Source organism: Vidua chalybeata, chromosome 5 (assembly GCF_026979565.1).
Source record: "Vidua chalybeata isolate OUT-0048 chromosome 5, bVidCha1 merged haplotype, whole genome shotgun sequence".
NCBI lineage: Eukaryota > Metazoa > Chordata > Aves > Passeriformes > Viduidae > Vidua > Vidua chalybeata.
Window position 1 is genome coordinate 37,961,580 of NC_071534.1, and position 12,787 is coordinate 37,974,366.

Below are 12,787 nucleotides of genomic sequence, written 5' to 3' on the forward strand. Positions count from 1 at the left end.
TCTAGACATTTAATTTGCAGTAAATTGAAAATGAGGACTTGAAGAAAAAATTGAAGCTAAAGGGCCTTTTACACCAAGAATTTAAACTGCATTTTACCTTCATACTGTATTGAAATCTTAACCCTGTTCCAACAGGCATCTACTACTTGATTTTCAGTGCTTTAGCTGAACATAGATTTTAGAATCCCTTAGCAAAATATACATCCAACCATCTTCCTACAGTCATTAGGTAGGCTCAGACAAACCAGAGTTTCTATCCATGTTGTACGCATTATATTAATCACACAGAGATAAGTGAGACAGATTAAAAACCAAACCAGATGTCAAGCTGTGATTGTATAATATTTTGCTGTCCCCTTCAGCCTCTCCAGTCTCTTACAGGAGTCTTGTAGGTTCTAATAACATGATCATCTCTGCAACTTAAAACAGTTTAGACACCCTCCATTTACTCCTTCTGGATATTTTACCCAGGAAAAGCCTCCTATTCTCCTACCTCTGTTTATCATCTAGGTATCAACCTGCTGCTGGAGAAAGCCTCAGTATAATCATCTGGGTAGAATTTTATCCATTTCTGAGTAAAAAATGGTTACTGATCCACTGCAGGAGCATAGTAGAAGAGTACTTTGCTTGCTGTGTGTGAAAGAATGGCTTTCTCAGCCTAAGGTCCAACCAGACTGGTGCCATTGGACGAAGCTGTTACTGCAGTTAATGTTGCTGTGTTCTAGTCAAGTTATGCAGAAATAAGGTTTTGCCTTTCACATTGTAAAAGCCATGCACACCTTTCTTTTAAAGGTGACTGCATTACACAAAACCAGACAGCATTTCATGTAATCAGAATCAGAGCACACTATCAGTGGCAAGCCACAAGCTTCCCTACTGCCAGAATACCAAGAGTCTATTTAAATAAAAAGTGACTTCAAAATAATGTCCTGTACCTAGAACTGTGAAATCACTTATACAGACACTTGCCCTTGTATCAATGATATGTAGCAGCTGCCCTTTCCATTTTCTTCAAATCAAGCATGAATTGCTTCTAGGTGGCTTCAACTAGCTGAGAAAATTGCTCTTCTCACAAAATGAAGGAACACTCTATTTGAGGGAAAAAAAAACTGATCAGAGTTTTACTGCCCCTCTAGTGACAAAGTACTGAGCACAGTGTGACTGAGAAGAGATTATGTCTGAAAAAAACAAATTGCATATAGTTGAGATATTTCTCTAGAAAGTAGCAGACCCTGGTTCAAATGTAATGTAATCAATTTGTTTTACAGAGTTCAACAGCTCCAAACTGACAAAGAGACACAATGCCAGCCAACACCCTACTTATCTGGATATAAACTTGGAATATGAGATAACAAAGTTCAAGGTCTCATCACCTGCCAAACTGAAAGAAAAGAAAATGAAGCACTGTCCATTTACTATTCAAGCTGCTGAGCTATTTGGAGCTGGGAGCTCCAGAAATTTAAATCAGATGTTCCACCTGAACAAGACATGTTCAAAATCTCTGAATTTAATATACATCTTAAACTCTTAGACACAGATCTCTCCGGATCCTGTCACCGCAAAGGTCATGGAATTGACATTCATATGCTCTGCCACAAGTGTTAGGAGAAAGAAGAGAAAGCACAGATTTATGCAACCATATTAAAACACCAATGTGCCTGTGAAGAAATCCCAGATCCATATCTAGACAAGTAGTCAAGAAAATTATAAGCAGCAAATAAGCCATTGCTGTAACAATCCACTCCTGCTTGGGCCACATACACAGCAGAATCACACCCTACAGGGATGAACAAAAAACAGGCATTCTCCATTTGTAGGTCACATTCCTGGAAGACACCCTGGCAAGCACTCTCCAGAGACCCAAGGTACAGAGAAGAAAGGGAACATGATGAGCCCAAATGGCAGTGCTGTGAGGCACTGTTAGAGATGGTATTTTGTGTGATATTTCAGCAAGGAAGAGATAGGAATCAAAAGCTCTGTTCTCCAACATAAACTTCTGTCAGACGAAAAACTCAACTACCCCAAAGAAATGTTGGAGGCATTCAAAAATGCAAATGATGCTACAGGTGTCATACTATATAATTGGAAGGCCTAAAGGGCAAAATTAACTTGGAGTCACCTACCACCACTGCTCTTCTACTAACATCTAGAAATCAGCTACAGGCTGGAACCCTGACCAAATAGAGCAAATTTTCTAAAAGTCTCCTTTTCAACAGTATCTCCAGAAGTGCTCTTTCCACAGCTTTATTCACGGCATCTAATTCATACTTCTTTTATATGGAATACAACCTAGAAGACTTAATTTAAATTATTTATAGCTTATCAAAAGATGACAAGTGAAATGCAATCTTTTTGTAGATATTTTCTCCAAGATTGGTGGTGTAAACTTGTGTTTTCTATAGAAAAATGAAAGAATGCATTATGATAATGAATGCAGGATTGTGTTCATGATATCCAGACAAGATAAGGTCACCTTTCTCTAAAACCTCCCTCTTCTCATTATCAGCTGTAAGTGGGAAAAAGCTGGGAAGTGGTCTTTAGCATGCAGTGAATCAGCACTTAGCAGAGGGGCTGCTTTGAGACAAGTTCTGTCTGCAGCCTTGTGCGACTGGACTCTGTGACTGACAGTCCCTTGCAGTCGTATTTCCACAGGAAAAGGAGAAGAGAGCACAGGACAATACCTCGTCAGTGTTTCCAACCTATGAGCGTGGTAACTATTTTGTGTGCCATTTCATAACATATGATTTAGAACCTATAAAAAGCATTTCAGATTGCCAAAAAGAAAAAAAACAAAAAAAACCCCTACACACAGAGCTAGCACTTGGATTTGATATGTAGAGGTTATACCAGGATTAGACTAAGGAAGTTTTTATTTAACAAATTGAATGCCATCATTGCTTAAGTCACTTGTGGAACACTTAATTAACTGAAACACTTAAGCACAAAATAATGTTTTGGAGTACCACTTGTTGAACCAATGCTATGAAATCACTATCCACTTCTATTCAGAAAAGTTAGGGCTTTTTCTTTTTAACTGTATGTGCATGTAGTATTGTAATCAGCTTTTAATATAGATAATTTTATCATTAAAAGATTCAGCCTTTTACTAGCAGCTGGTGGTTCAGTTTTTCTTGATGACTGACCAAACACCATTTCTGTAACACATGTGGGGGGCTACAGCATTTTAGGTGGCACAGTGCATGTTCATAGCTCTCCACATGAAAGAACAGTCTAAATACACATCCCCACTTTCTCCCTCAAGACCATACCTTGTCAACCATGAGGAAGTTTTCTATTTTTTCTCCATCATTACAAGCAACATCTCCAACTTCCCTAACAGCTTCAGGTAAAAGCCTCTTCACTTCCTGGGCTATTATTCCTGTTCAGGAGGTCACAAAAACTAATGTCAGGAAACATACTGGCATACCTGCTGACCATTCTAAAAACTACGGGCAAAGCAAAAAATTATCTAGAATTTCTCTGTGGTAGGAAAATCCAGGATTTCAGGGTTTTTTCTCCGTTCCACAAAAAAAACCAAGGAACCTTTAGAATTCTCCTTTTTCTGCAGAAAGAACAAAATAGTTTGTAAGCACATACTTCATTCTCATTAAACTTCTTGAAATAAACTCCCCATCTTTAAAAATTGAAACAGAAGTTGTAAAATTACAAGCAATGCCTAATTTTGGCATTTTTATACCACAAGAGATATACTGCAAAGTGTGCAATTGCGGTAACCTAAAAATGAAGATGAAATAGCAGGATATTAAAAGACACTATAGCACATTAAATACCAGTAGATGTTAATGAAAAATGGGAACAGAGCTGACTTTATACCTGTTTCATGGGTATCTTTTATTCCCATAACAGATGCAAATTCAGGCTTGTAGTCATATTCCACCAGCCTCATTTGTGTTATTCTTCTCAACTGCTCATTTGTGTCGACCTAGTTGGAAAAATACCAAGATTTACATGTTGAAACATTAAGCATGGCATCTAGGACACCACTGAGAGAGCACCTAGCCTGATACAGTCATTTGGCCAATCATCACATAGAAAAATACAGCCAATCTTCCCATTCCCCATTACCAGAGCGCTATTTGTATTTGTATTGCCAGTTACACTTCTGTTTGACAACTCCCGGCTTCCACAGAGAGCCTTCTCCAAAGTCTGTAGGTGATGCTTCTCAGAGCACAATGGTACATCTACTTTCTTTAAGCCAGCTTTTCAGCACAGACAAGATACAGGAGCTGCTTCATGTGTCGGAACAATGGTCCCCACGTGCTGCAGTGCAAACATGAATGCCCTGAACGCTGCACAGGGCCTCACCTCCCGGATGTTCTGTTTTGCTCTGCTGTCAGAGGGGTGCATGACTCTGCCCATAACTTTGGCATTTCCGCAGACAACCAGCGCTTCATCTGGTGCATCTGTGTTAATTCCTACGCGACCATGATAGGCTATCGTCTCTGGAACGTGTCCTCGCTGCCACAGTACATCACTGTCATTCTCAAACTGCCCTGGGTTAGATGCCTGGAAGGAAATTTTTTGCTTAAAGATACAGTACAGCATAGATGCACTATTGTTTATTCTATTAGAAATTCAGGGAAAATGAAAAGCCAAATTTTAAATAGTGAGATTGTATTCAAGAACTTTTTAACACACTAACAGAAAAAAAACAGAGTGGAGTTATTTCTAAGGGTTTCTGCTCACACTGCATTGGCCTTGTGCTTATTTCCCTTGAATTCTATTTTATTAGCACCTTAAGCTAAATTGACAATGTCCAAAGCTTTCCAAATTTTAACTTTGACATTATACCACATAACCATTCTTTATCTACCACTAAATTTTAGCTGAGACTGGAAATCAGAAAAGAGAAAGCAAGGCAGAGATTAAACACATGTGATTCATAAAATCCTCTGTAAGGTTTTAAATTAACTCATATTGAAAATTTCATGTCAAGGAAACAGGGTCTTTTAAAGAACACCAATAGAACAACAAAATGTGTATAATGAGAAAAGGCATTTTATTTCAATAGTTCATTTTGGGTTGTTTGTTGTTTTGGTTTTTTTTTTTTTTTTTTTTTTTTTTTTTTTTTTGTTGTTTTTTTAATTTGAATTCAGGCCAAAACACAATCATGATAAAAAGAAGCAAGGCTTTCACAAGGCTTTACCAGCTACAAGGCCTGGCACTGTGTACTCACCACTGTTTGTCACAATTAGAGCATGATCTGATAAGCCTGACAAGCACCACTCAGCTGGTAGCTTTGTTGTGTTATAAAGGGCCAGAAGATGAGCTGCTTTTTTCTCACAGTGCATTTGCATGGCTTTGCCACTTTAAGGTAGCCAGTGGCTGACTTGCTTTACCCTGCCACTGAAGCCCTGTTAGACAGCTAGAAAATTTCTTTTTTTTCCTACTCTCTTTCCTGTTGATATTTTCACCTTGTCAGACCAGAGCCTCTTGATCTGCCCTCTTTTTCCTCTGTCTGAAATAGTGGTTAGGTTTGAAAAATCTCATTCCATGAATTCCTGTTCAAAAACTGTCTCACATGCATTGAAGGTGCCCTCTTCATTGAAATTTCAAGAGAATCTAATATTAAAAATAGTGGGAAAATGTAAATTTCTAAATCTTACATAAAAATATATATCTTGTGACATAACAAATATGAGACAATTGTGAAAATTCAACAGCTTCCCCAAATTATTAATGATGTGAGATCTGTAACACTGTCAGATCCAGACAGACAAATTCAGATGAAAACAGGATTGTGGAAATTAATGGACAAATTAAGGAAAATAACTATATATGCAGGAATGATGCAAATACACTGCTTCAGCATCCTGAAGCAAAAAACCACAGGACCAGTCAGGATGATAAAACTTCTCAGTCGTGCAGAAAACTGCTGAAGTCTACACATTGCTTTCAAGGTCTTTTCACAGCTCTGCCCAAAAAGGAGTTCCAGGCCATAATACCCCCCAAAAACCTAACTATAACTACTGAAAGAGGGTTTATGGCACAAGAGGATGCTCAAATGAAAAAGGAGCCAGGACTAAAACCATCTGAAAGCCCCCATCTTCCTTTGGAAAACCCTGAGCAACACCCCACATGCTGGAGATTTGCCCTTTAGCTGTCTCCAAACCCAAATGCTAAACCAGACCATAGTCGTAAGCCTAGGCAGATGATGGACTGCCAAAAAGGATGCAAGCAATGGCCTGCACAAAACAATGCCAGGACTAAAAGCTTTTGACAAACCCTGACTTTCTTTAGAAGCCCCTTCCCAGGTCCACTTAATACACAGGAGCTTTTGGTCTTGCTTGACTACAAGCTAAAATGCTAAGCCTATTCCTCTTCATAAGCCAAAGGCTAGAAAGAGTCCACACAAACAAGAAGCAGCTCTTCAACTGACCCACATGAAAAAGTTCAGTGGACTGCAATCTTCCAGAGGCCCTCTCCATCTTTTGCAGCCCCACTACATGACACCTTACATATTTCCCATCTTTCTAAGCCCTAAACATAATATTCACCCTAGAAATAACTATAACTCCAGACTATACCCAGTTCAAACATTAACCACCACCTACTGATCACAAGAAAAAGGGGCTAGGATTGAAAGCTTTTAGCAGCCCCCACCTTCCCTTGGCAGTCCCCTTGCAATCCCACTCATTCTGGGACTCTGTTTTCTCCCTCTCCTAGCCCCAATTCTCCATAGCTCTTGTAACACTGCAGATCTGGGGTTTTTCTCTTTTCTGAGTCTAACTGTAGGCTAAAGCTGAGTACTAAAAGAAAAATGTTCTGTGAACCAAGCAACTGAAAAGTAACAGTTAAGAGGAAAAGAGATTATTCTTCCTTTTGTTAATTTGAAACCCATATTACTACCATCAAATCAAGAGGTGGGACACTCTGGAAAAATACTGGAAAAGCAAAGCTATAGGTCTTAAACTTCCTAGAGCTGCTTGACCTTCTTTCTGTACTTTTTTTTCCTTCTCATCCTCCTGGAAACTGAAGACTCTAGCTAATGAAAGCTTTTACAAAATTCCTGGCAAGTGAAGTAAATTGTTTCACTGCAAATAAAAAAGTCTGGAAAAATCAATATATTTTGTATTGGAACTCATAACAAGCTTTATTTTAAAATCCTTCTGTAGCTCTACTTAAAACATTTTTAATTTCTGATAATTAAAAGGTAACATCCTCATACAACATGCAACTGTAATTTTTTTCCTCAATCTTTTTGACTCAGTGGTAATTTTTATCCCCAAGAATCACAACCCCTCAATCTCCTGTGAATATCAAAACAGTAAATACTTTTACATGAAAGCAATATAAATGTATACCTACCCTCACAATGATCTTTTCTGAGACATTTGCAGATAGTAAGTAGAACTGGTCCTGAGAGACAGCATACAGTCCAACCACCAGCATGAAGTATCTAATTTAAAATTGATTTAATCAAGACAATAATTGAAGTAATTCTTTCTCACAGAAAAAAAAAAAGTTTTAAATACAGCTGTTATTATTGATACATAAAAAGACAGACAATGTTTTTAAATGTATTTCTTAGAATATAAAAGAAAAAGTATTTCCTTCACTCTTAAGAAATATGCTCTTACAAACCCCACAATCACTGAAAAATTAGCAAAGAATACAATAGTTTTCAGAAATTCAAGTAATGAAGCTTCAAAGATGAAAACCTTTCCCACCTCTGAAGAAAATGGTAATAATTTGGGGTTTTTTTTCTTCCTGACTTTGTCAGCCATTATTCTGGCTGATTTCTTGAAACTATCTCTAACCATGAGGATGAAGTTTGGGGTGTTTTATTATCATATCATTCTGTGACTGCAGAGAAAGAGGCTTTTAAGAACATACCAAGTATTACAGAAGTATCACAGAATTTGAAAAAAAACAAAGATTTGATAGCAGAGATTTTTCACAAACATTGGCTCCATTCTAAAGTAGACCTTCTCTTTTCTACTTCTAACACACAGGCCAACTAGCTATCGCAATACCTCTGATCAGGATTAGGTTTCCCCTTTTTTCTCATATTATTTGCTGTTGTTTCACTGAAATGCAGCCGTCCCAGTGTTACTTTAGTTATCTGGTCCCCTGGCAGATCAACTCTAAAACAGAAAAGAAAACAAGATTAGGGAAGTAAATATTCGGAGATGTATCTGCTCAAACCAGGTGTCCACAAACTCATTAAAACAGTTCTGAAAAAAATTGAAAAATCAATAAAACAGAGGAACCGCAGTAAAAATGCAGTAACCCTGGTTTCTAAAAATGTATTTAAAACAGTGACTACAGCAAGGAGATAAAGAGGATAAACTACCAGCAGTAAGAGACTGTTCTTAGTAATAGGAGACTTATGTTTCTTGGTCTGTATGCAGTCTTGAATATAATAAAACTGTATGTGTTCCATATGATGCCTATTTTCTGCTTGACAGGATTAATAACTATTTTCTTATTATTGGGCCTGAATTTCCACAGTAAAATTAATAGATCTTACTGCTTGCCCTTCTTTTCGTCTGCACCTAATTTACATGTCTGGAAGTACACAGTAGACACCTATGTCTCAAATACATAGTGGTAGTCCTCCAATAAGTGATAAATAATACAAATAAAGAGTCCGTATAGATAAAATTACAGGTCACCAAACAGCCATACATAAAATAATTTACATACACGCAGAATCTATTTGTCAGTACACAAAAGGAAGAAAAATGTCATGAGAAAGACAATTTTGTGAAAATCAGGCTCTTCCAAGCTCAAAGTTCAGTTTAGGTAATAATATAGTGCACCCTTTATCCCAGCACTGTCCTGTCTAACTTGACACTGTCTTCCCTCTTTGTATTGTGAAATAATTTAATTATTTATAGAGAACAGAGCAGCTCCAACATAGGAAACTTAGGCCAGAAGAATAAACATTGATTCTGCCAGTGAGTTAAATGCTCAAGCGTGGCAGAGCTCCAGAAAAATGTTGCATGAGTGTTTCCAGCAAAGGCACTCCCCCTTAAAAAGCACTGTAAATATATCTCACATTCATATAGGACAGGAACATTCTGACATTTTTTTAAGATTGGAAATGCATCTGTCATACAGCTCTAAGCAGCATAAAATAGTGTTTCTAGCTGAATATAAATATTTTGGGTAGCCATAAGTAACATATCTGTAAAGCTGTTGAAAATTTCTCTTAATGAAGTGTGACCAGGTATATATTACTACTGTGATTCTATGTGTGCAACCACAATGAAATCTGGATAAAAATCAGAAAACTGGCATAGAGTTACTGTAAGATTTAGAGAAACAACTACTTCATATTTCAAACCAATCAATATTGAATATTGAACATATTGAAACAAAATGGAATAATTTTCTCAAAAACCTTACTTAACAGGATGAAAAGTTTTTTTGCTTCGATCTGATTGAGACTGTTCAATAGCAATTATTTCATTTGGAGATTCCACCTATAAAACAAAAATAATTTTCAAAAATGACAAGAATATAAAATTTTCAAACACATAAAAATTGAAATAGACATTAATAGGCAAATTGTGCCTAAAACAGTGAAAATGCACTCATATCTAATGGAACAACATAGAAATTAATAGAGGAACTGACTGATGATCAGTTGATAATTGACATCTAATCTGAAGGCCTGTCTTTCTGCAGATGTAATTTGAAAGACAAAAAAAAACCAGAAAGGAAAGTAAGTGCATTAATTTACAAAAGAAAAAATGCTTTCTGAATCCAGACTGTTATTAGCTCTCTCCATGCCCAAGCATAAGTGTAGATATTCAGTGTGAGAACAGAACCTACATAAGGTAGTTACATGCTCTTGGTCAAAAAATTACTAAGAAAAGAGTTCACTTCAATTATTTATCTCATTACATGGGTAATTAAAAGTAATAATCTCAAAGAGGAGACACACTTGCCTTAATTCCATAAGCTTTTAAGTAAAACTTTTCTATTGGTTTCCTCCCCTGCTGAGTTTTGATATATTTTGGATGTCCAGTGATTCTAATATGAACTGTGATTTGGAAATGATTCTTCTTTTGGCACACAAAGGCATCATCTGCTGTTGAAAAATTAAATCCTTTATCTGTGGCAATGTGATATCCTATAGCAGGTCTACAAAAACAAGGAGAAGGAATGGCAACTTTAAGTACTGACATACTTAAGTGACATCTTGAGCTCTTTTTTTTTAAAGTGTTTCAAAAATCCATCTGATTTTTAGTGACAAACCTGGACTAAAAATGCATCATTACAATCACCAGCTCTACCAGTATTTTCTTCTTAGACTGTCAAAGGTGTAAAAATGAAAACACATATAAAATGTCCTCTAATTCTAGTCTGAAAATAAAATGTTTGGAAACCAGAGGTTGAGAGGCTTACATAATTCTCACAAATCTGATATAAAGGAACTCTGTGCACCTAAGAGCACAAACGAACCTTTTAGTGTATTCAATAATTCATTACGACAGTGCTACAAACCACAGTCTGCAGCTAGTGATGCAGACAACGAGATAATGAGCCAGCAAGACTCCCCAGTTTGTTCACAAATTCTCACAGCAAGTGCTTCTGCAGAAGCTACTGGGATTCCAGTAAGGCTTTACTTAAGCTAAAAGAAAAGCTACAGGTACCAGCCCTCCAACCTGACTTTAAGTTGTCCATCCTACTCTGGCAATTTTATTTCTTCAAAGGGCAATTTGTCACCCAAAGAGCAAGAGTATTCTGTCTCTATGATTCACAGTAAACAAGGAAAGGTATCAAAAAGTCTTTCTATTAGAGACGTTCGAACTCACCATCCCAACAATGTTTCCAGTCCTCTGATTTAAGTGATGGATAATTCTGAAATAACTACATGGTAAGGTTCTCTTATACAGACATTGGCTTTTCTTGTTAATGAAAGTTTGATAATGATAATCTTGTATGATGCTACTGAGAATCTCTCATTAACATAATTATGGAAGATGGATTTTTATTACTCTTCCATTATTGTTTGGAAAAATCAAAATATACATAGGAAATACAGGAAATATACAGACCTTAATATTGTTTTATAAATTATGAACACAAGTCCCCTTTCAAACAACTATTGATTACCTGGGACAGGGAATAAAGAGAAAACTACTTTGTAACTACTACAAAACTTTAAAATTATAATGAAGATTCTACCATCTCCTCATAGCATAATTACAGACTATTTTCCTACACACAGTCAAGCAGCTTGAGAAGCAAAATTACAAATGTCCACGTCTCCAAGTTCCAGTATTTGGAACAATGGCTCCCAAAGAGCAATTTCATATTATAACTTTGTGAGTATGTAATTTATAGTAAATAAGAGTAAACATATATTGTTCTTAGCCCACAAAGAATGATAAGTCATACCAAGCAGTACAGCAAAATTTGGGATAACTTTTAGGTTTTAATAGATATCCCTGTCACACAAGCATCCCTACTAGAAATATGCTTCAAATTCCTCTTTCTATTCAGAATTTAAATCTTCAGATATATTTGGGACAGAGCACCACCAATATCAGCCAAGGGCCAAGAATGTGCCAAGCAGACACAATGAAGGGCAGAATTAATGGTCGAGTAAATTTTTCTAATTAATCTACCTCAGCTAACAGCATTTTTGCTGTGAAAAATGAAATAACTAAGATGTTCAAGTACGGTATGAATAAAATGGAAAATAATAATTACCCTGAGAAATACCCCTCAAATGGGTGCAGCAATTTGAAGGCATGGAATTAATTCATCTACACTAAGCAATGAGAAGCATGTGAGTGAGGCCAACAGAATACAGGATCCCTACTCAGAAAATCTGTGCAATGTGCTGTAATTACAGTGCATCTTGGAAGAACAGCATTGCCACTGACCTCACTTAAAAGTAATACTGACTTCCTCTGCAAATAACACCTCAATCCCCTCCCTCAGTAATGGCAACAGAGTGTGTATTGGGATACTTTATAGCTAAGCATCACATAGTCTTTGTTCACAAACAAACGTGTCTAGATTCTTAATTTTAGGTGTATGGAAAGCAACAAGTAACTGGGTAGTGGCAGGAGAGCAATCTCCCACCATCAGCACACAGCCCTCATGTAGTCATTGACTGAAAGTGCAACCAGGAGTTGGAAGCCTTCATTTAGACTGAATACTCATATCACAAATTCAGCTGGAAGTTTTTGGGTCCATCCAGCTCCCAAAGGAGTGTAAAGGTCTGCTCTCTTGTCATGTCAATCAATACCTGAGGAGAAAGGTTGTGTGGGGCATAGTAAGATGTGTAATGCCACTATCCTCTGTGCAAACAGGGAACATCAGCATCCAGCAATGACACTGATATGCACCCAGATCCCATGAAACATTTTAGCAGGTTGGGCAGAGGAGCATTAAAATTTCCTGTGCTATATAAGTCCTGTGTAGACAGTGACAAATTTTTTGCACCAATCCTGAAGAACTAACTAGATGCTGTATAAAGGGGTTAATTTGTTAAAAGGGTTCATAGCCTAAATATTAGAATACAGAAAATCAGGGATGTAACTGAATTTGGAATGACCTTTTCCAGATCATGTGCCAAAAAATTATTTACAGCTTGATTAACACAGGAAAAATCTAAATCTTTGACTAAACAGTTACATGTCACCCACATATCTATAATTATTAAGACTTAAGTCGTATGAGCCCAGAAGCAATACTGGTAACTTCTAATGTTTTCCTTTAATGTTTTAGACCACTAGAGGGAAAGGTGCCATATGCTTAGTAATTACTTGTCCCAATGCATTTGACAAAAAAAAAACAA

The 12,787-nt window shown here is 36.9% G+C and overlaps 1 protein-coding gene across 1 annotated transcript in view; it reads right to left on the reverse strand.

Moving 5' to 3' along the window:
• The window catches only part of MYRFL (myelin regulatory factor like), a 33,750-nt gene that overhangs the window by 13,897 nt on the left and 7,066 nt on the right, over positions 1–12,787 (reverse strand). The window contains exons 6-12 of the mRNA XM_053943251.1: positions 9,921–10,116; positions 9,376–9,452; positions 7,998–8,108; positions 7,330–7,420; positions 4,327–4,527; positions 3,835–3,943; positions 3,270–3,379 (exon numbers count right to left, since the gene is read on the reverse strand). Coding sequence (XP_053799226.1) covers positions 3,270–3,379; positions 3,835–3,943; positions 4,327–4,527; positions 7,330–7,420; positions 7,998–8,108; positions 9,376–9,452; positions 9,921–10,116 — 895 coding nt within the window. The remainder of the gene's footprint in view (positions 1–3,269; positions 3,380–3,834; positions 3,944–4,326; positions 4,528–7,329; positions 7,421–7,997; positions 8,109–9,375; positions 9,453–9,920; positions 10,117–12,787) is intronic.